We start from the raw sequence: 24891 nt of genomic DNA, 5'->3' as shown, positions 1-24891 counted from the left end.
CTTTGATTTGGGAGGGCAGCATGGGATATTTCTGTAGTATTTCTTGTTAATAACTGGTATACATGTACTATTATCGAATATATTCTGGTTGGTGTGTCATCTCGCCAATGTTGATCGGGATGACTTTGCTAGGATACTCCAGTGCCATAAAAAGACATTTGGATGTAGAACTGAGGGGGTTCCTCTTCTATGATGCCAGAACCATTGCTTCAAGTCCAACGTCAGTGATTCCCAGCAGTACTCCCATTTGCTGTTACATTCTGATAATAAAGACACTCTTGAAGATATTGCCATGTCATACTAAGTGGTATAATACTGTTCTGTTAGCAAATGTGTCAGGCAGTGGAAGAATCCTGCTAATTATTTATTATATCGATAGCATATGTGTTCATGAAGATTACCATTTTTAATTTAGTAGAATTTCTTGTTTCACAGCCCATTATCGTTGCAAGGATTGCCATACATTTATGCTCACAGTTAACTAAAATGATGTCTCCCAAACAAATGAAAACAGCAACTATTTAGGTTATTAATAGACATGCCTAATTCCATGACTTGGGGATTTTTATAATCACTTTTCAGTCCTGTTAGTTGGACACATATTGTCAAAATTTGTTTGTTTTCCTGCATATCTCCCTTCTTGTTGATCAGCAAACTGATTTTATGCGCATCCTCCTGACATATCGTCTTCAAGTTGAAAAATATTCTACTAATTCGAGACAGGTTCCATGTCAGCTGCATGTAACGTTGCAGGCCACAGCCATTCTTATCGAATGGCCTTTTTAACAACAATAATGTCTTAAGTTATTCTGTAATGTTGACTGTGGAGGTCTTATCTTTTCTACTGTTAAACATCATGTTAGTCATCTTTTTGAAGTTAAGTTAGTCATACATGTTGTCAAAGCACACAAGCAATATGGCTCATTCTGATCTGTGGGTCAGATATAATATGTACCTGTATATTCTGTCAACTGGTCTAGCATCCTCATAACTTCATTTAAACTTTATTGGTATTAGCCTAGATCCTTATTTAGTAGTGGCTTTTGTCTGCTTTTGACCAGGAATGCTAAAATTTGTAGGCAGCATTAAGTAACATCAATCTATAGCCTTGCAGTGACATTCATAGTTCTTTGAGATGAATGCTACTAGACCCTCGATAGGAAATAATGATCCTCCTTAAAGTTCATTGTATACATTTGTGGAGTCTCTCCCAATCATAGCCAATAAATGTTCAAAAAATTTGAAAGACATTTCATTAATTCCTTATTCTCCATTTCTGAAGATGATTTGATCATCTTGCATATTTCTTGTTTGGTGAAAAGTAGAAGTATATTGTCGGTAGATATGCAGCACAGGCTTTAGATAAGTGACGTTGAATTCCAGGAACTGGTATAATAAGAAGGGGGGGGGGGGTCATTCCAGCATCTGGTAACAACTTACAAGGTGTCGTCAGGTTACATCTGAGGTAAGTGAGCAAGATCGCCCCCATTCCCTTCCCCCCAGGGAACCCCTGCCCACTTCCCTTCCACCTCTCCCTCCACTAACCCCATTTCTCTCTAGACAAATAGGAGGGCTTAAAAATGCAGGAAACTTGTAGACAAATAGGAATCGTGTATCCCATCCTCTCCTTCCTTTCAATATTAAGAATCCATTCTGGGTGTGTGCTTTCATTCAAGGACTGATGAAGGCTGTAATGGAACAACGATCAGGTTGTAAGTATTTGTTATAAATATTTATATTAATATTCCAGTTACCTATGTTTCGTAAATTGAGGTCCTTAGTCGGCAGTGACAGGATTAGTGTGTGAGTATTTGTTATAAATAATTTTATTGTTATAACAGTTACTCTAGTTTCGTTATTTTAGGTCTGTCGGCTGTAGTGAGAGATTTACGATGTGGTTATTGGTTGTAAAAGAATTTATGGTTATTCCATTTACACAAGTTGCGTCCCACTGTTCTCAACATCATGGCATAATTCTCTCAGCCAATCACAATGGAACCTGTCCCCAAAAATATCTGAATGCTCTATCAATCATGCACTGCTGCACTCCATTTGAATCCTGTTCTTTGCAGAATAATTGTTAGGTTGTTAATATATTTGTGTTGTTCCAGATGCACAAAGTGTCTGTGATCTTGTACTGCTAATTTACTGATTTCCATCTATATCATAAGCAATTGCCTTAGTACATTATTTAACAACAAATACTCCCTTCTAGAGACGTTAACTGCAAAACAAATAAATTCTTGTTACATACAAAGAGTACATTACCGGTGTGTGTATGATTCAAAATGAAGCCATTGTCCTACTGCACAAAAAGTGGTGTCACGGAATATTCTGCAAAAAAGACCATGAGTTTTAGTCCTCCAATATCTATCAGCCGTACCGTAGGTGCAACCACAATGGAGGGGTATCTGTTGAGAGGCCAGACAAACGTGTGGTTCCTGAAGAGGGGCAGCAGCCTTTTCAGTAGTTGCAAGGGCAACAGTCTGGATGATTGACTGATCTGGCATTGTAACAATAACCAAAACGGCCTTGCTGTGCTGATACTGCGAACGGCTGAAAGCAAGGGGAAACTACGGCCGTAATTTTTCCCGAGGGCATGCAGCTTTACTGTATGATTAAATGATGATGGCGTCCTCTTGGGTAAAATATTCCGGAGGTAAAATAGTCCCCCATTCGGATCTCCGGGCGGGGACTACTCAAGAGGATGTCGTTATCAAGAGAAAGAAAAGTGGCGTTCTACGGATCGGAGCGTGGAATGTCAGATCCCTTAATAGGGCAGGCAGGTTAGAAAATTTAAAAAGGGAAGTCGATAGGTTAAAGTTAGATATAGTGGGAATTAGTGAAGTTCGGTGGCAGGAGGAACAAGACATCTGGTCAGGTAAATACAGGGTTATAAATACAAAATCAAATAGGGGTAATGCAGGAGTGGGTTTAATAATGAATAGGAAAATAGGAATGCGGGTAAGCTACTACAAACAGCATAGTGAACGCATTATTGTGGCCAAGATAAATACGAAGCCCACACCTACTACAGTAGTACAAGTTTATATGCCAACTAGCTCTGCAGATGACGAAGAAATTGAAGAAATGTATGATGAAATAAAAGAAATTATTCAGATAGTGAAGGGAGACGAAAATTTAATAGTCATGGGTGACTGGAATTCGAGTGTAGGAAAAGGGAGAGAAGGAAACGTAGTAGGTGAATATGGATTGGGGCTAAGAAATGAAAGAGGAAGCCGCCTGGTAGAATTTTGCACAGAGCACAACTTAATCATAGCTAACACTTGGTTTAAGAATCATGATAGAAGGCTGTATACATGGAAGAACCATGGAGATACTAAAAGGTATCAGATAGATTATATAATGGTAAGACAGAGATTTAGGAACCAGGTTTTAAATTGTAAGACATTTCCAGGGGCAGATGTGGACTCTGACCACAATCTATTGGTTATGACCTGTAGATTAAAACTGAAGAAACTGCAAAAAGGTGGGAATTTAAGGAGATGGGACCTGGATAAACTGAAAAAACCAGAGGTTGTAGAGAGTTTCAGGGAGAGCATTAGAGAAAAATTGACAGGAATGGGGGAAAGAAATACAGTAGAAGAAGAATGGGTAGCTTTGAGGGATGAAGTAGTGAAGGCAGCACAGGATCAAGTAGGTAAAAAGACGAGGGCTAGTAGAAATTCTTGGGTAACAGAAGAAATATTGAATTTAAATGATGAAAGGAGAAAATATAAAAATGCAGTAAATGAAGCAGGCAAAAAAGAATACAAACGATCAAAAATGAGATCGACAGGAAGTGCAAAATGGCTAAGCAGGGATGGCTAGAGGACAAATGTAAGGCTGTAGAGGCTTATCTCACTAGGGGTAAGATAGATACTGCCTAAAGGAAAATTAAAGAGACCTTTGGAGATAAGAGAACCACTTGTATGAACATCAAGAGCTCAGATGGAAACCCAGTTCTAAGCAAAGAAGGGAAAGCAGAAAGGTGGAAGGAGCATATAGAGGGTCTATACAAGGGCAATGTACTTGAGGACAATATTAAGGAAACGGAAGAGACTGTAGATGAAGATTAAATGGGAGATGCAATACTGCATGAAGACTTTGACAGAGCACTGAAAGACCTGAGTCGAAATAAGGCCCCCAGAGTAGACAACATTCCATTGGAACTACTGACGGCCTTGGGAGAGCCAGTCCTGACAAAACTCTACCATCTGGTGAGCAAAATGTATGAAACAGGCGAAATACCCTCAGACTTCAAGAAGAATATAATAATTCCAATCCCAAAGAAAGCAGGTGTTGACAGATGTGAAAATTAATAAGTCACAGCTGCAAAATACTAACGCGTATTCTTTACAGACGAATGGAAAAACTAGTAGAAGCCGACCTCAGGGAAGATCAGTTTGGATTCCGTAGAAATATTGGATCACGAGAGGCAATACTGACCTTAGGACTTATCTTAGAAGAAAGTTCAAGGAAAGGCAAACCTACGTTTCTAGCATTTGTAGACTTAGAGAAAGCTTTTGACAATGTTGACTGGAATACCCTCTTTCAAATTCTGAAGGTGGCAGGGGTAAAATACAGGGAGCGAAAGGCTATTTACAATTTGTACAGAAACCAGATGGCAGTTATAAGAGTCGAGGGACATGAAAGGGAAGCAGTGGTTGGGAAGGGAGTGAGACAGGGTTGTAGCCTCTCCCCAATGTTATTCAATCTGTATATTGAGCAAGCAGTAAAGGAAACAAAAGAAAAATTCGGAGTAGCTATTAAAATCCATGGAGAAGAAATAAATACTTTGAGGTTCGCCGATGACATTGAAATTCTGTGAGAGACAGCAAAAGACTTGGAAGAGCAGTTGAACGGAATGGACACTGTCTTGAAAGGAGGATATAAGATTAACACCAACAAAAGCAAAACGAGGCTAATGGAATGTAGACGAATTAAGTCGGGTGAAGCTGAGGGAATTAGATTAGGAAATGAGGCACTTGAAGTAGTAAAGGAGTTTTGCTATTTGGGGAGCAAAATAACTGATGATGGTCGAAGTAGAGAAGATATAAAATGTGGACTGGCAATGGCAAGGAAAGCGTTTCTGAATAAGAGAAATTTGTTAACACAGAGTATAGATTTAAGTGTATGGAAGTCGTTTCTGAAAGTATTTGTATGGAGTGTAGCCATGTATGGAAGTGAAACATGGACGATAAATAGTTTGGACTAAAAGGGAATAGAAGCTTTCAAAATGTGGTGCTACAGAAGAATGTTGACGATTAGATGGGTAGATCCCATAACTAATGATGAAGTATTGAATAGAATTGGGAAGAAGAGGAATTTGTGGCACAACTTGACAAAAAGAAGGGACCGGTTAGTAGGACATGTTCTGAGGCATCAAGGAATCACAAATTTAGCATTGGAGGGCAGTGTGGAGGGTAAAAATCGTAGAGGGACACCAAGAGATGAATACACTAAGCACATTCAGAAGGATGTGGGTTGCAGTAAGTACTGGGAGATGAAGAAGCTTGCACAGGATAGGGTAGCATGGAGAGCTGCATCAAACCAGACTGAGGACCACAACAACAACAACAACAACAATGCAGAAATTCCATAGTACATTGCTATGAGCAAATACCACTGCTCATTATTTTAACAACATTGACCAAGTTCTCATCGCTCATTGCTGATAAGAGATTTACTGATTGTCCATCAGCATCCCAAAAGACGCACACGTAAATACAGATGAATTAGCCTTGTTTCGAATCTACATGGAACTATCCACAACACCGCTGGCGTCAACGTTCTCAGTAAAAGACTCCAGCAAGTGCTCCTATCTGTCCGAGGCACGCAACGTGTCTGAGGCGCATTTAGTTAAATGTCGAGCCAGGGGAGCATCACCACAGTCCCATCTTTCGGGCAACACTAGCTCATTCGCTACAGGATTCTTTTTTCGAGTCCTCAGTCTTCTGACTAGTTTGACGCGGCCCGCCTCCAATTTCTCTCCTGTATCGACCTCTTCATCTTAGAGTAGCACTCGCCCACATATTCCTCCTCTCCGACTCTGCCCAGAACCTCCTCATTCCTTACCCTATCAGTCTACTTAATTTTTTGCGTTAGTCTGTAGCACCACATCTCAAATGCTTCGATTCTTTTCTCCAGTTTTCCCACAGTCCATGTTTCACTACCATACAATGCGGTGCTCCAAACGTACATTCTCAGAAATTTCTTCCTCAAATTAAGGCCGATATTTGATGCTAGTAGACTTCTCTTGGCCAGGAATGCCCTTTTTGCCAGTGCTAGTCTCCTTTTTATGTCATCCTTGCTCTGCCCGTCATTGGTTATTTTGGTGCCTACATAGCAGAATTCCTTAACTCCATCTACATTGCGACAATCAATCCTGATGTTACATTTCTCGTTGTTCTAATTTCTGCTACTTCTCATTAATTTCTTCGATATAGTCTCAGTCCATTACCTGTGCTCATTAGACTGTTCATTCCATTCTGCAGATCATGTAATTCTTCTTCACTTTCGATCAGGATAGCAATGTCATCAGCAAATCGTATCATTGATATCCTTTCACCTTTTAATTCCACTCCTGAACCTTTCATTACTTCCATCATTGCTTCTTCAGTGTAGAGATTGAACAGTAGGGGCGAAAGACTACATCCCAGTCTTACACCCTACGGCCTACTTAATCCGAGCACTTAGTTCTTAAGGCCCGTCCACACACAACGATCTGTCTGCGCAAATGTCTGCGCACATCACATCTGCGCAGACAGATCGTTGCGTGTGGACAGAAGATTTGCACCAACCTGAGGTGTGTGCAAACCTGGAAGTTGGAGTTGGAGGTTTGAGCGAAACCTCTCAAATCTGTGGGTTCAAACCACATCTGCGCAGACAAGTTGGAGCGTGTGGACAGGAGATCGCCGCAAATCTGGCGCGAAACAGCTGTTTGCTCAGTCTGGTGTTTGTATTTGTGCGCACAGGGCATTAAAATGGCTGATACTCGTCAGTGTTCTCGAGAGTTTGTTAGTGAATTCATTGAAATATATAGAAACCACCCATGTTTCTGGAAGATTAAAAGTAAAGAATATAGTGACCGAGACAAAATGACAGTACCATACAATGCTCCAATTGAAAAACTGCGGGTAGTTGACCCCTCGGCAAAGAGAGAAATAGTAATAAAAAAATAAAAAATTCTTTGCGAACTGTTTACCGAAAAGAGTTATCCAAAGTACAGAAACCTAGAAGATCTGGTGTAGGAGTAGATCAAGTATACCAGCCAACGTTATGGTATTTTGATCTGCTTGGCTTTCTTAAGGTTCGCCCTGCAAATCTCGCAGTAAATTTACGTGAGAAAACTGCTTTCGCTTTACCAGCCACTGTCTACACCATTTTGACTGCTTTCTCTGTTTCCTGCGGTTGGTCTGAATGTTTTTTGCAACGCAAGTTGCGAACACAGACCACAACAGAACTTCCTCCATTTCTATATATCAAAAGAACCGAATTAAATTTTTGACGTTTACGGGGAGCGTAGTCGCTAGCCACTGATATTTCTTTTCTCCACCGACAGATGGCGGGCGAGTAGTAGATTGGGGTTTGTGTAGTGTGAACACACCACATTTGCAGCGATCTTTTGCATGTACAGACATCTGCGCCGATGTCTGCGCAGACAGATCGTTGCGTGTGGACCGGGCTTTAGTCGTCCACTCTTATTATTTCCACTTGACTATTGTACAGAATGTATATTACCCGTCTCTCCCTATAGCGTACCCCTATTTTTACAAAAAATTGGAACATCATGTACCACTTTACATTTCTCAACGCTTTTTCCAGGTCGACAAATCCTATGAACGTGTCTTGATTTTTCTTTAGTCTTACTTCCATTATCAACCGCAACATCACAATTGCCTCTCTGGTGCCTTTACCTTTCCTGAAGCCAAACTTATCTTCATCTAACACATCCTCAATTTTCTTTTATATTCTTCTGTGTATTATTGTCAGCAGCTTGAATTCTTCTGTGTATTATTGTCAGCAGCTAGAATGGATGGGTAATTAAGCTGATTGTGCGAAAATTCTCGCACTTGTCAGCCCTTGCAGTCTTCAGAATTGTGTGGATGTTTTTCCGAAAGTCAGATGTTACGTCGCCACATTCTACACACCAACGTGAATAGTCGTTTTGATGCCACTTCGCGGGCCGGTGTGGTCGTGCGGTTCTAGGCGCTTCAGTCTGGAACCGCGTGACCGCTACAGTCGCAGGTTCGAATCCTGCCTCGGGCTTGGATGTGTGTGATGTCCTTAGGTCTTTAGGTTTAAGTAGTTCTAAGTTCTAGGGGACTGATGACCTCAGATGTTAAGTCCCATAGTGCTCAGAGCCATCTGAACCATTTTTTTGATGCCACTTCCCCCAAAGAGTTTAGAAATTATGATGGAATGTGATCTATAGCTCCTGCGTTATCTGACCCTAAGTCTTTCAAATCTCTATTAAATTCTGATTCTAATACTGGATCCCCTATCCCTTCTAAATCGACTCCTGTTTCTTCTTCTATCACATCAGTCCAATCTTCCCCAACGTAGAGGCCTTCAGTCTACTCTTTCCACCTAACTGCTCTCTCCTATGCCTTTAGCAGTGGAATTCCCTTCCCGCTCTTAATGTTAACACCCTTGCTTTTCATTTCACCAAAGGTTGTTTTGACTTTCCTATATACTGAGTCAGTCCTTCCGACAATCATTTGTTTTTCGTTGTCTCCACATTTTTTGTGCACTTATTTTGTCTTAGCTTCTCTGCACTTCCTAATTATTTCATTCCTCAGCGGCTTCTATTTCTGTATTCCTGAGTTTCCCTGAATATTTTTGTGTTTCCTCCTTTCATCAATCAGCTTAAGTATTTCTTCTGTTACCCATGGTTTCTTCACAGTTATCTTCTTTGTACCTGTGTTTTTCTTTCCAATTTCTGTGGTTGTCGTTTTTAGAGATATACACTCCTCTTCAACTGTACTGCCATTTGAGCTACTCCTTATTGCCGTATCTATAGCCTTAGAGAATTTCAAGCGTATCTTGCCATTCCTTAGTACTTCCCTATCCCACTTCATTGTATATTGGTTCTTCGTGACTAATCCCATAAACTTCAGCATACTCTTCATCACTACTACATTGTGGTTTGAATCTATATTCGCTCCTGGGTACACCTTACAATCCAGTATCTCATTTCGGAATCTCTGTCTGATCATGATGTAATCTAAACTTCCCGTATCACACGGCCTTTTCCACGTATACTTCCTCCTCTTGTGATTTTTGAATTGAGTATTCGTTGTTACTAGCTGAAATTTATTACAGAACTCAATTAGTCTTTCTCCTTGTCCCAATCCCATACTCTTCTGCGAACTTTTCTTCCACTTCTTCCTCTACAACTGCACCCAGTCCCCATGACTATCAGATTTGCATCTTCCTTTACGTACTGTATTACCCTTTCAGCATCTTCATATACTTCCTCTACTATTCATCTTCAGCTAGCGATTGCAGTGTGTGTACCTGAACTATGGTTGCCACTTCCCCCAATAATTTTAGAAATTCTGATGGAATTAGTGTTGGTTTTCTGTCCATTCTGATAAGAACAACCCTATCACTGAACTCTTCACTGCAACACACTCTCAGCCCTACCTTCTGTTCATAACGAATCCTACGGCGGTTATACCATTTTCTGCCGTTGTTATCCTATACTCATCTCACCAGAAATCCTTTTCTTCTTTCCATTTCAGTGCACTGACCCCCACTGTATCTAGACTGAGCGTTTGCTTTTCCGATTTTCAAGCTTCCCCATCACTTTCAAGCTTCTGACATTCCAGACCCCAACTTGCAGAATGTCATCCTTTCATTGTTTATTCAATCATTTTCTCATGGTCACGTAATGCTATGTTAGTGATAGGTTCGATCAACATGCATGTGTTACGTGAATTCAAAACAGAATAGCTGGGTTGAAGACGACGTACAATCCATGGTTCAAGATCAATGTTACTAAATGGATTGATATGAAAAATATAATAACGTTGTCAGAAAAAAATGTGTTTTGTGATCAAATACAGGGTGTCCATAAAGACACTTTACAACTTCAAAATTTTATTACATGGCAGTTGTTAAAATATTTTAACAAAATTTCTATTAACGTAATCAGCGTTTACTGAAGTTTTTATATATACTAAAGTTTTGTGTTTCAGATACTGTGTTGATGGAAGGAACTGAACCTCTATAAAATGGCAACTGCTCAACAGAAGGCACAATGTGTGTCCTGGTTTATTGAGACAAACTCGGATGGTGAGACTCAACGAAACTTCAGAACGAAGTATGGAAGAGATCCACCATCGCGCCCTTCAATCCGTGCATGGCACAAAAAATTTATGGAGACAGGGACAGTGTTGGATAAAGGGAGGAGCAGGCGGCCAAGAACCTGCGACGAAAACATCGATCGCGTTTTAAACGTCTTCATTCGTTCACCTACTGCTGCCAGAAAGTTGCAACTACCACGTCAAGCTGTGCATAAGGTCCTCCACAGGATCTTACGGTTGTACGGTTACAAAGTGCAACTGTTGCAGACACTTGTGCCAAATGACAAGTCAAAACAGACAGAGTTTGCATTCAACATGCTGGAACGCATTTCGGAGGATGAAACATTCCTCAAGTGAGTTTGTTTCAGTAACGAGGCAACTTTTCATGTTTCTTGGACATTAAACAGGCACAGTGTGAGAATCTGGGGATCTGAACACCCCCATGTGACTAGGGAGCTTCACTGGGATAGTCCAAAAGTGAATGTGTGGTGTGGAATCATGTGCAACCGAATAATCGGTCCATTTTTCTTCAACGAGTGAACAATTACTGCAGATGTTTAGCTCGACCTTCTGACGGAACATGTAGCACCGCAATTGTTTGACTTACAACCAACTATCATTTTCCACCACATTGGGGACTGCATGTTCGTTGGTTCCTCAATGAAATATTTCCAGACAGATGGATTGGGAGGGATGGGTCAATTCCTTGGGCACCGCGTTCGCCAGATATCACTTCACTGGACTTTTTTTTATGGGGGTATGAAACGCAGATATGGGACATTGCTGACTTGAAGCAAAGGATTCGTAATGCCATTGCCACCATTGATGCTACAGCGAACATGGCAAGAAATCGAGTACGGTCTTGATGTGCTTCTGCAACTAAAGGCGCCCATATGGAGGCCTGTTAAACACTGTCAAAAACACTTTTATGAACACTACTTACAATAAAAGAAATATTGTTAAAATATTTCAACAGCTACTGTTGTAATAAAATTTTGAAGTTGTAAAGGGACTTTATGGACATCCTGTATATTTAGAACTATCTTTAGATGTGAGATACGTAATTTAAGTATAAAAATTCACTAAAGTCATGTCGTAATTTGTTGAATCGAACAGTACAACTGAAGTAAAAAACTTCTGAGAAGAAAAGATTCATTGCAACTGTCCTAAGGACAATTAGTCTCACTAGACTTTTTCTGCTGCCTTTGGGAAGGCGGTGCTGTTTCGGCAGTACGTAACCCCAAATACTAAGCGTTGTACCCAGTATTGGTTCTATAAGTTTTCGACTCCAGTAACTGGACTGATGAATCTGTTGCCACGTAGATGAACAGCCTGTCATCCACTGCCTCCAAACATTAAGAAGTGTAATGTTTAACGACTTCCATACTGATTTTGAAATATATTTTGCCAATGATGAAAAGAGAATCATCCCTCAGGGAACACAGAATTCCACCAATATAACTGCCAGTATTGCTGTTTGTATAACCGATATGCAAATTAAATAAGTAGAATTATACACACAGAGAGCATAGATTTATAATTCACTATCTGGCATTATTGCCTGGCCAGTTTTTCGATAATTATTCCAAACTAAAACCTTTGGAGTACCTGTGAAACTTTGACAGACCTAGTCCGACCGTATTCTGCGGTATTAGTTTACAAGAAAGTATATAAATGTGTGCCATCGTTGTTGTGTGGTCATGGATTGAAATATTATAAGAATCGACAGGCAGCCAGCTGTATTTAAGCTATGGTTAAAGTTATCAATCCATGTTTGTTGTAGCATATATAAGCGTGGGGCTGCACAGTTAAATCGTGTGTTAGATGACCTTTTTTTTTTTTTTTTTTTTTTTTTTTTTTTTTTTTTTTTTTTTTTTTTAAGAAACAGTTTGTGAATGCTCTAGCCAGGCGGGGAACCAGTATCACAGTTGAAAGAAAAAGTGACCGACACCAGGTAAGGTATATACTTGTAAATTTACGCAAAGACTATGAAAAATACGGAAAAAGACGTAAAAAATGTTTAAAACATATAAAATTCCGGAAAAATAAAAAAAATGGTAAATAAAAATCCAGAAAAAATGTTGAATCTCATGCACTGTAGTAGAATTGTCTTCAGTGATACGTCCTGCTTAGAACTGAGCCCCGATGACCAGAAAAGTTTTGAGACGCCCCAGACAGCAGTGGTGTAGCAGCCCGAATGTAATCCCCAATACAGTCAGACAACCAGGAGTGATGGTCTGGGATACCATTCCTTTTCATAACTGGACCCCTTCGGTTTTCACTCGCACCACCTTTGCAGGACAGTGGCATGTACACAATATTTTACACCCTGTTTTGCTGCCCTTCATGGCGAGCCATCCTGGGCTAACATTTCAACAAGGTAATGCCCACCTGCACATGGCGAGAGATTCTACCGCTTGTTTTCGTGCTTGCCAAACGTAACGTTGGCTACCACGATCGCCAGATCTCTCCCAAACTGAGAACGTTTGAGGTATCATGGGCAGAGCCCACCAACCTCCTCGGAGTGTTGACGATCTAATGCTCCAGTTTTACAGAATTTGGCACGGTTTTCCAGAAGGTGGGACTGTGATGGTACTCACCCAAGCTAGACATTTAAATAAGCGCGCCACAGACATGTTGCGTTTCTCACACAGATATGAGTATTTTGCTGGGAACACTGACGTCAATGATGTGGTGACTAAGTTCCTTACAGACTTGCTACGAGGCTAATGCATCTCTATTCACAAGTGCTTCTTTCGAGATGCTGAGCCAGAATCAGTAAAAACGTTATCAATAATGAAGAAAAATGGCTCTGAGCACTATGGGACTTAACTTCTGAGGTCATCAGTCCCATAGAACTTAGAACTACTTAAATCTAACTAACCTAAGGACATCACACACATCCATGCCCAAGGCAGGATTCGAACCTGCGACCGTAGCGGTCGCGCGGTTCCAGACTGTAGCTCCTAGAACCGCTCGGCCACTCCGGCCGGCATTAATGGAGAGATGAGATCTTCATCGATATTGTTAAAATAATTTGCTTATAAAAATGAATTGTGGAATGTTTGCGTCAGGTGAGTCAGAAGCTTGTGGACAGTGTCAGTTGACTCATTGAGATTTGCTGAGACGCAATGCGCGATCGCAACATCTATGGCTGCCTGTATATTTTACTGGCAGAGGTGCTTTCACCTCAAAGTCTCTATGTCTTGGTATTTAGATTTTTTTGTAATATACTACCAGTGTTCCATATTAGTTTTGTTCACTCATTTTTAAATACACTGATCGTAAATCTTGTTTTATGTCGAATTAAGTCCTTTGTTAATTCTGTGTTGCATCACACCAGGGGACGATTTAAATAATGTCTACAGTGAATTGTCAAAACCAATTGTAATACTGCATTTCCTGTCATTAGCTGGCTGTAAGGTCAATTTCCAAAAGACAATACATTAAAAAAAAACTTCGTCAGAGTGTTATTTTCAGACCACATTCGTTCTCAGAATGCATATGCTGGTGCCCAATATGCAGGTAGCTGCCCTAATGTTAAGATCAATTAAGTTTGACACTTGGGCAAAGTGCAATTTGATTCTGAAGACTCCGTCACACACGTAGATCTGCTATTTACAAGATCCACGCACCCCTTTCAGAATACCACTTCCTGACAGATATAGTTTACATTTCTTCTGTTGTTGTTTAAGTTTTGGACCCCAATCATTTTCTCTCATAGCAGAGCAATGTGTTTTGTTTGTTTTGACACAAAGAATGGTAACAAGTCTAGTTCACTAAAATATAAAAGGGATAAGCGAACAGGTTACAATTATGGATGATGTTCTCACTCATGATTTCCAAACACTACCACTAAAGGTTCTTCGATGCAAGATTTTGTAGTAAGAGAAGCCACGGTCCTCCATCGAATCCATCCTCCCACCCCATCCACCCTCCCCCCATAGCTCCATAGCTGCTATTCCCATATATCTCGTGCGAGAAAATCTGACACTAGTGTTTCAAAATAAAAGGTCAGTATATCAGTTTGAGACATTTTTTTTTTTTTTTTGGTTGGGTTTAAGGGCGCTCAACTGCTGAGGTCATTAGCGCCCAGTCACTGTTGTTAGAGCACATGGAATCTGGTAAAACTCAAGGGGATGGAGGGGACACCAGAAGGACCTGACAAAGATGCAGACAAAATAAGTAAAAAGATTAAATGTCTTTGGACAAGCCAGTTAAAGTTATAAAACGCAGAATACGAGCAGCTGCTCGAGCGTCATCAGCTAAAACATCCGGTAAAGTAGATGGCAGGGACAGGACAACACGAAATTGACTAAAACGGGGACACGACAATAAAACATGGCGCACTGTTAATGCCTGACCACAAGGGCACTGCAGGGCTGGGTCACCGGAGAGCAGGTAGCGGTGGCTAAACCGGCAATGCCCAATCCGCAACCTGGTCAGAAGGACCTCCTCGCGCCGAGATGGTCGGGAGGATGTTATCCAAGCAGTTGGTAGCGGTTTTACTGCCCGGAGCTTGTTTCCTTGGAGGGATGACCAAGCATCCCACCACAACGACACAAGCCTCTTACATACATCCCCACGAACGTCAGATGACGGGACACAATGGGAGGCTGGCCGAGGCAGGAGGACTGCAGCCTTGGCCGCAGCATCCGCAGCCTCATTCCCAGGCACTCCTACATGTCCGGGAACCCACAGAAAGCTGACAGAACCACCGTTATCAGCGAAAGAATGGAGGGACTGCTGTATCCGTTGAATCAAGGGATGGACCGGATAGGGAGCTCCAAGGCTCTGAAGAGCACTGAGTGAGTCAGAGCAGAGTACATATGATGAATGGCGGTGGCGGCGGGCATACTGAACGGCCTGATGGAGAGCAAAAAGCTCGGCCGTAAAGCTGGAACATTGGTCGAGGAGCCGGTATTTAAATGTGGCGGCCTCGACGACAAAGGCACAGCCGACACCATCGTCAGTTTTGGAGTCATCGGTGTAAATAAAGGTGTGACCGGCAAGTCGAGCACGAAGTTCGACAAACCGTGAGCAATACATTGCAGCCGGAGTACCCTCCTTCGGGAGTGAGCTGAGGTCGAGATAAAAATGAACCGGAGCCTGGAGCCAAGGTGGTGTCGGGCTCTCACCCTCTGAAGGTGGTAGGGGGGGCAAAATCCATTTGTCGAAGCAGGCGACGGAAGCGGACTCCGGGGGGCAGCAGGGCAGACACATACAACCCGTACTGACGGTCGAGAGAATCGGCGAAGAAGGACTTGTAAGAGGGGTGGTCGGGCATAGACGACAACCGGCAGGCATACCGACACAGCAGTACGTCGCGCCGGTAGGTCAACGGTAACTCGGCAGCTTCAGCATAAAGACTCTCGACAGGACTAGTGTAGAAGGCTCCGGTCGCAAGACGTATCCCCCGATGGTGGATGGAGTTGAGCCGGCGTAAGAGGGACGGCCGAGCGGACGAGTAGACGAAGCTCCCATAATCCAGCTTCGATCGGACTATGGACCGATACAAGCGAAGCAGGACAGTGCGATCCGCTCCCCAAGATGAACCGCTAAGAACTCTGAGGACATTAAGGGAACGTGTCCAACGGGCCGCCAAATAAGAGACATGTGGAGACCAACACAGTTTCCTGTCCAACGTGAGCCCTAGTAACTTAGTTGTGTCCACGAATGGGAGAACAACGGGACCGAGATGTAAGGATGGCGGAAGGAACGCTTTATAGCGCCAAAAGTTGATACAAACCGTCTTCTCTTCAGAGAACCGGAAGCCATTTGCCACGCTCCATGAGTAGAGGCTGTCTAGACAACGCTGAAGGCAGCGCTCCAGGAGGCATGTTCTCTGGGCACTGCAGTAGATCGCGAAGTCATCGACAAAGAGAGAGCCTGAGACATTAGGTGGAATACAATCCATAATTGGATTGATCGCGATGGCAAAAAGGGCTACGCTCAAGACGGAGCCCTGAGGCACTTCGTTCTCCTGGAGGAAGACGTCGGACAATACGGAGCCCACACATACCCTAAACTTTCGATCCGTTAAAAAGGAATCAATAAAAAGGGGCAGGCGACCGCGTAGGCCCCACCTGTGCATAGTGCGGAGGATACCTCCTCTCCAACAGGTGTCATAAGCCTTCTCCAAGTCGAAGAACACGGCTACCGTTTGGCGCCTTCGCAAAAAGTTGTTCATGATGAATGTCGACAAGGTCACAAGGTGGTCAACAGCGGAGCGGCGGCGACGAAAGCCGCATTGGACATTAGTAAGTAGCCGTCGAGATTCAAGAATCTCGACTAACCGAGCATTAACCATGCGCTCCATCACCTTACAGACACAGCTTGTAAGAGAAATGGGGCGGTAACTAGAAGGAAGGTGCAGTTTGAGACAGGACTGAAGGTTTGCTCAGATGGCCTAATGATCCAGACAACTGCTTGCAGTAAGCAGGAAGCTCAGGTTCAAGTCATAGTGTGGCACAAATTTTCAGTAGTCTCTATAGACACTCAGGCTCATAAATTAATGATAATGCCGAGACATGGTAAAACAACGCTCTGGTTGGCGGTTTGTGGGTTTAAATCACTTCAGGGTATGACCAGGTGGTACATTTGATCTGTGGTCGACGCACAGTGGCGCAGGCAGCAGTCCACATATGCAGAGGTGTGTTGGTGCATGCCAGAGTATGGTGCCGCGAGTAAGTGGGCACAAAACGTTTTCAGACATGCTAATGGAGACTGTGTATTGAAAATGGCTCAAAGAACACATATTGATGACGTTGGGTAGAATACTAGGGCGACTAGAAGCTGGTCAAACACAGCAGATCGAAATACAGGCCCTCCGTGCTCCACGAAGAGTGAAGATTATGGCAACGATTCCAGCAGACAGGAAACGTGTCCAGGCGCTACAGTACGGGACGCCCACAGTGTACAACACCACAAGAAGACCGATATCTCACCATCAGTGCCCACAGACGGCCACAGAGTACTGCAGGTAGCCTCGCTCAGAACCTTACCGCAGCTACCGGAACAGTTGTCTCCAGGCACACAGCCTACAGACGACTGAACAGACACGGTTTATTTGCTCAGAGACTTGCAAGGTGCATTCCACTGACCCCTGGTCACAGGAGAGCCCATAAAGCCTGGTGTCAAGAACACAGTACACAGTCATTGGAACAGTGGTCCCAGGTTATGTTACGGACCAGTCCAGGTATAGTCTGAACACTGATTCTCGCTGGGTTTTCATTTGGTGTGAACCAGGAACCAGATATCAACCCCTTAATGTCCTTGAAAGGGACGTGTATGGAGGTCGTTGTTTGATGGTGTGGGGTGGGATTATGATAGGTGCACATGAACCCCGGTATGACTTTGACAGAGGGACTGTAACAGGTCAGGTGTATTGGGACGTCATTTTGCACCAGTATGTCCACCTTTTCAGGGGTGCAGTGGTTCCCATCTTCCTCCTGATGGATGATAACACACAGCCCCACAGAGCTGCCATCGTGGAGGAGTACCTTGAAACAGAAGATACCAGGCGAATGGAGTGGTCTGTCTGTTCTCCAGACATAAACGCCATCGAGCACGTCTGGGATGTTCTTGGTCGACGTATCACTGCACGTCTTCAAACTCCTACAACACTTCAGAAGCTCCAACAGGCACTGGTGCAAAAATGGGGGGCGATACCCCAGCAGCTGCTCGACGCCTGATCCAGAGTATGTGAACCCACTGTGCGGCCTGTGTAAGTGTGCATGGTGATCATATCCCATATGGTGTTTGGGTACATGCGCAGGAAACAATGGTGTAGCACATGTGTTTCGGGACGGTTTTCTCAACTTAACACCAATACTGTGGACTTACGGATCTGTGTCGTGTGTGTTCCCTATATGCCTATCCTCTTGGTGCCAGTTTTGTATAGTGCCACGTTGTGTGGCACCACATTCTGCGTTTATCCTTAACTTATGAGCATGAGTTTATTTAAGTGCCCAGAAAATCATTTAAAGAAAATTCAAATTTCATTAAACACACTAGAAACAAGCCATCTCCTCACTTGTGTGCTTAATATCTGTTTTTTTTATCTCTCCTACTGCTACTTCTGCTTACTCCTCCTTCAACGTATCTTTCTGAGAACCTCTACATACTATATCCACAGCTACCAAATACTCATTCACATAACACCTACGTTTTGTTGTATGACAGTGGGTCAACACCATGCTTGAACATCCATTACCTTCAGGACTGGTATATCATATACGAAATCATCATTGAAAGCACAAATTGTCGTAAACACACCGATATATAAAGAATCTTTAGGAAAGGATATGCTTCATATGGCACTTTCCCAGATAATTACATTGGAGTGATTCTGAACTAAACATAATTCCACTGTCACTCCTGAGAAAGATGTACATCTCTTATGCTCACTCACTCAGAATTTCTCCATATCTCACCTCATCTTCACTTCAAGCATTAGGCCTGTTTTTTTTTTTTTTTGTTTTGCCTGTTATTACTTCCTCTATCTTCCTTAAGTTGTTCTCCCAAGTTGGTTAAATCTTCTTACACAGAGAGGTAATCTTTTTCCACCTATTCTTTTGAATATTCGTTCCTGTTTGCCAACTTTCTTGTACTTTATTGAGAATCGAAATCAGTCAGCTCTTCTGCATCCCTTTCTGACCTTAGAGACCTCACTTTTCTTAGGATTTTCTTATATAACTTCAATAGTTTTTCTTATTTCGTTTTATTCTTTGGACATGTCTTTATTGTTGATTTGATTTCTTCTCTATAACTTTGTCACACTCAGATGTGACATCGTAGCCTAAATAGTTAAAATGCTGGAACTGTTACACTGTCAGTCACAATTTTTGTCTCTACAAGGTGTTTTCCCTTAAAAGCCATTAATTGCGTCACTTTCCTGAAATCGTCAAATAGTGCTCTTCGCAAATCTTAATTAATGAATGTATTTCCCTTTGTAACTCATCTTAATTCTCCAGCAGTAACATGGCATTGTCCGCAAATAAAAGTCAGTTCAACTGGGAATTTGAGTTAGTATTAAATCTCCCATTAATATCTTCTTCCATTCCCAGTCTGCATCATCAAAATGAATGTTAAAAAGTGTGGGTGAAAAATGCTGCATTCTAGCCAAACTCCTTTTCTTGCATTTATAGGCTGTGTAAGAAAACCATTTATATCTAAAATTGCAGTCGTGTTTGAATAGACTCTTCGAAATGTACACAATAAATGATAAACTAATTTGCCTATACTATTTCCTCCATTTTTCGATTATTTGTTTAGTTATAAACACTGCATCTGTTGTCAAACTGACCCTCCAAAATGGTTCTTTGGCTAAAAACTCTCAGCTGTAACCTTCAGCCTTTTGTTTACTACACTTGCAGAAACTTAGTATGTGGTGTCCAGTAATCCGATTGCTCTTTAGTTCTCGCAATTGTTGCTTGTGACCATCCTCCTGAAATAGCTCCATTTCTGTATCGCATATTAAATAAATGTATTAGTCTCTTATGTAGAGGAGTGTCTCCATGTTTTAACAGTTCAGGATCTATGCCATCCACACCATAAGCTTTTCTTTTTACAGTTGAGGGCTTCTCTCTCGTGTTCTGATAACCTTATGCTTATTGGATGCCCGGCGTCGCCTACATACACCAGTCCACATTTGCACCCGATTTCATGAACTCCGGCGGCATGTAACTTATCAATTGTATCCTTCGTCGAGACCAGAACGTCTTTTATTTTCTTGTTGCTACGAAAAATCAGATTAATACCTGCCCGATGGAGAATTATGCCCGGACGTTCAGTGACCCCTTGTACGTATGGTAGCACGACGGTTTTCCGTGCTTCGTTCTGCATTTCCCTATTGCCCTTCTCCTTTGGTGCCATAGTTTTATGTATCATCATCATGTAGTAGCCATTTGCTCCAAAAATCTGTGCAACGTGTTTGTACATTCCACCAGTCTTTCTAATGTCCTACCCACTGTGCTTTTTGGATGTTGTTTAAATCAGCAACTTCGTTTTTCGTTCGACTGAACATCTTCATTGCTTATAAGTTATAATTTACCTTCTATGAACACATTCTTGTACTATGCTTTAACCTATCCCAAGATACATTTCACTGCTCAATTTGCTGCATTCTTCTTTTGTTCAGAGACTTTATGATGTCCCTGTATTGCTTCAGTGAGATACTTACGATAAGCTCTTATGTTTTTCTTTACAACTTCATCTAATTCTGGTGTCCAGATTTTACCCTTCCTTCTCTCTCTTTTCTCTAAGGCTTCATCAGCTGCTTTCTTAACTGCAGTTTCTATATTTTTCCGTTCCTTTTCTATTTTTTCCACTCGTTCTTTCAGCTATATTTTTCGATTAACGCTCATCTAATACTGACCTCGGTGCCATGTTCATTTAGTATATACACCGCGTGATCAAAAAGTCAGTATAAATTTGAAAACTGAATAAATCACGGAATAATGTAGATAGAGAGGTACAAATTGACACACATGCTTGGAATGACATGGGGTTTTATTAGAACCAAAAAAATACAAAAGTTAAAAAAATGTCCGACAGATGGCGCTTCATCTGATCAGAATAGCAATAATTAGCATAACAAAGTAAGACAAAGCAAAGATGATGTTCCTTACAGAAAAGCTCAATATGACTATCATTCCTCAACAATAGCTGTAGTCGAGGAATAATATTGTGAACAGCACTGTAAAGCATGTCCGGAGTTATGGTGAGACATTGGCGTCGGATGTTGTCTTTCAGCATCCCTAGAGATGTCGGTCGATGACGATACACTTGCAACTTCAGATAACCCCAGAGCCAATAATCGCACGGACTGAGGTCTGGGGACCTGGGAGGCCAAGCATGACGAAAGTGGAGGCTGAGCACACGATCATCACCAAACGACGCGCACAAGAGATCTTTCACACGTCATTTTGTGAACTTTGTTTTTTTTTTTTTTTTGTTCTAATAAAACTCCATGTCATTCCAAGCACGTGTGTCAATTTTTACCTCTCTATCTACATTATTCCGTGGTTTATTAAGTTTTCAAATTTATACTGTCATTTTGATCACCCGATACTTCCTAGATTACTTACTTCATCTCTTCGTCTGTCAGTTTTTTGTTCATGCCTCATTTGGAGTACATAACTGTTTTAGGTATCACAAAAAAGTCACCAGAACCTATGTTATATTTTCTGTACATTCTTGTGCCTCTTACCTCGCATTTCAATTTTTTGTTAATGATAAAGTGCTCGATAAGAGACTCAAATCATCGAGCTGGCTGTGTGTAACTTTCTTTTTTTCTCCTCAATGAATACTGTCTTAACATAGCACTATATATATGTGAGGAAGTTTGCATGCTCTGGATCCAGAAGGCTATGCCAGCAGTAACTCAGCTACTACAAGGATCACTCAAGCTGCAGTTGCGAAAGGGGAGAGCCAGACAAAGTGTGACCCACAATAGCTTATTGGTCCCTTTCTCCTACCCTAACTCTGTCCTTACTATTTCCTTCTCCTCCATCTCCAGTTGAAGGATAGTGGGTCTATTAGGCATACGGAAGCTCCCTAGAGGAGTAAGCCCTTGGAAAATCCTAATACCCAACTATCCTTGAACAGGCGTTGAAAGGTGGCCAGGTGAATTATCCAGTTACTACTAGTACCCAAAGCAGCTATGTTTGAAGGTCAGATTTCGCCGTATCATAACCAAAAAGGTACAAAAATGAAACTCTTTTCCTTCTGCTTTATCCAAAAGCTAAAAAAATGGGAATTCGGTTTTTTACTTCGTTGATGCCCCCAAGTGGTACCACGAGTGCATAAATTGTGCATGTGTAGTGACAACTCACCGCATGCGAGCGATGGCAGCTTCATCAGGTGGAGTAGTGTGACATGGAGTCGTCGGTGGTGCTGCAACAACAGGAGTCCGGCCGTGGTAGCTGTGGGGATGACTGTGAGTGCCAGGGGTGGGCCTCCCCGCCATAGTGGCTGGAAGTCTGCGCAGAGAGACACTGCGTGGGTGAGTGTGTCCACACGTGGACCAACTGCATGCTTGCTGCAAGTAGTGTAAAGATAACAGAACACACAGTCACAACACGGATAGCGTGTCAGTTAACACGAATGACTTTCCTGTAAATTAAACAAGTTTCTACGAAACTTCTTCTACATTCCCCATAGATGTAGGTTTGCATGTCTGGTGACAAACTGTTCAAAATGAGGCACAAACTAAAGATATACACAAGGGCCCCAACGTTGCTGGACTGACAGGGTTATTTGACAGGACACTTCAAATACGTCACTACAATAATAATAACACAGAAATTAGAAGGGCACTAATCAGGCTGTCTCAGATTTTTAAATGATCTCATTGCAACATATGATCAACCGACAGTGTTCACACCATTTGCAGCTGAGATTCATGGACTGGGCTATAAAAGACATCGACCAAGAGGACGATGGAAGGTTTTGAATTCAGCAGAGAACGTAATTCAGAACGGCAGCAATACAGAAAGATGACAATTCGTGATAGCAAGGAGCTAAACCATTGGGAAATTTAACTCCCCTTAAAAATATTGTCACAGAAATTTCAATATTTCCCTATAAATAAAAGTTGATATTCATGGGCAAACAAGAACTCTCGCGCAATAGACCAACTGCAAGCTTCGTCAAATTGCAATGTTGACAAAGTGTCTGAGGGAGAGCAGTAAAGAGAAGTACTGTAAATGTGTTAAAACCTGGCATTCTATCAGAGTTTGTACGGCAATAAAATTCAGTGTAACCATACACTAATGTACTTGACAAACGGAAGTGCCTAGAAGACATGTTTGGATGTCACCATCTTTATACACATATGCACCATCAGCAGACATGTAAACAATTTGTGTTTCAGGTTGCTGTCAGAGGTAGAATTGTCACCAGAGTGCATTAGTGTTGCTCATGTTCAGTGTTGTTACCAGGCTTGGTAGGGCAGATAAGCAGCATGCTCAGTGTCAAATCACTGAAACATGCAGATGCTGCACACTCTAGTGAGACAGACTTATAATTGCTAGTGAGGTTTCAAAGAGTCCTCATTGTGGGTCTCCATTTGGTAGGTATACTTGTCATCAAAATTCTGGTCAACCACGTCTGACCAACACAAGGGGGGATCGCTGCATTCTGCACTGACCACATCATAACCTATTTGCATCTGGGCCTGCAGTCAGAGAACAAGGTATAAAGTCCAGCAAGATTCTGTGCCATACTGAACCATTGGGTTGATGCTAGCAGCAGCCATACTAGGGAATTACCCTGTGTGTAGACTCCCATGAAAACCACAACACAAATAACTGTGTTTGGAGTGGTGCTGTGACCAGGAACTATGGACTGCTGATGAATGACTTCACACTGTGTCCAACAATGCATTCTGGTTCTGCACTGTGCAAGGTGATCATTGTTGACAAGTATGGAGGCGACATGGAGGTAGGTTCCATTCTTCTAATGTATTTTATAGGCATGGTGTTACTCCAGGTGTCATGGGATGGGAAGCTATCCCATACCACTTCAGGTCCTGGAAGTAGTTGAAGGAACGATGAAGGCGCAATAGCATGCAATGGACACCCTACATACTCAAGTTTCCTGTGATGTGAAAGCATCATACTGTCATGTTCAACAGGTCAAAGCTTGTCTGCATACAGCATGTATCCCTAATGAACTGTTTATATTATGTTGAGCTAATACCTTGCCCAATAAGATCCTCAGGTCTGTCCCCAAAGGCACATATGTTTGATCAGCACACACACTAACTCTGTTCCAGTGCCATTATCCAGGATATTAAAGACCACTTAGGATCTTGTGGACAAACTTGCCTCGGGAGAGGACACCCTTCCCACAAGAATCAGTGCATTTATCCCTGCGAGGGCGGTTGTAACATCATCCAGGTAGGTTGGCTCATACTAACAAGTTATTTGTAAATCTGACTCGAGTTTTACTCACCAAAATAACTTCACGTACCGTCCCAACCTATGAAATTCATTTCAATTCCTCCTGTCCTTCTGTGTGCTTACTTCATTTGTCAGACAGTGTATTTACCTGATATCTAATGCTGTAGCTCCTGGGGTATGGAGGCTCATATTTATAAAAGAAACAACAAAAAGGCGTATATAAGTCAACGGTCAGTTGGCTGTAACTCACCTGTAAGGAAATGTGGAACCTAATGCCTGGAAGCTGAATGAAGTCCACTGATGTGTGTGTGTGTGTGTGTGTGTGTGCACATACAGGACATGACAATGAGAAGTTGTATGATATAGTGCATGGGGGCTTAATTATTATGCAGTAATTTTAGTAGCTGTGTGACCGGTTGCAAAGTCTCGTAACTGGTTGGCCCTGACTAGTATTAGTATCTGACTGCATAAAATAACAATAAAGAATGAAAGGAAATTTCCGTTAACACAGTTGATTAATTAAGTCCCCAGCAACTACAAAAGCTACAAAACAACAAAGCACAAGTGTAACTGTTCTGTGTGTGGTAGTTTGATTCAACGTACATGTATCTGGCATGGTTCTTCCTCAATACGACGCGATATTTTAAACACCATTTACAATGAACAAATTG

General features: G+C 42.1%; 1 protein-coding gene across 4 annotated transcripts in view; it reads right to left on the bottom strand.

Annotated features, from left to right (window-relative positions):
• The window catches only part of LOC124554143 (26S proteasome non-ATPase regulatory subunit 10-like), a 107082-nt gene that overhangs the window by 20535 nt on the left and 61656 nt on the right, over window positions 1-24891 (bottom strand). For all 4 annotated transcript variants that reach the window (XR_006968260.1, XR_006968261.1, XM_047128208.1 and 1 more), the window contains one exon: window positions 22151-22297. Coding sequence is in view for 2 of the 4 variants with exons in the window: in XM_047128208.1 (XP_046984164.1) it covers window positions 22151-22284 (134 nt within the window). In the remaining 2 variants the exon portion in view is untranslated. The remainder of the gene's footprint in view (window positions 1-22150; window positions 22298-24891) is intronic.

The sequence above is a fragment of the Schistocerca americana genome, chromosome 11 (assembly GCF_021461395.2).
Source record: "Schistocerca americana isolate TAMUIC-IGC-003095 chromosome 11, iqSchAmer2.1, whole genome shotgun sequence".
NCBI classification, from domain to species: domain Eukaryota; kingdom Metazoa; phylum Arthropoda; class Insecta; order Orthoptera; family Acrididae; genus Schistocerca; species Schistocerca americana.
The sequence above is the reverse complement of the archived record's forward strand: the minus strand, read 5'-3'. Positions and strand labels throughout refer to the sequence as shown.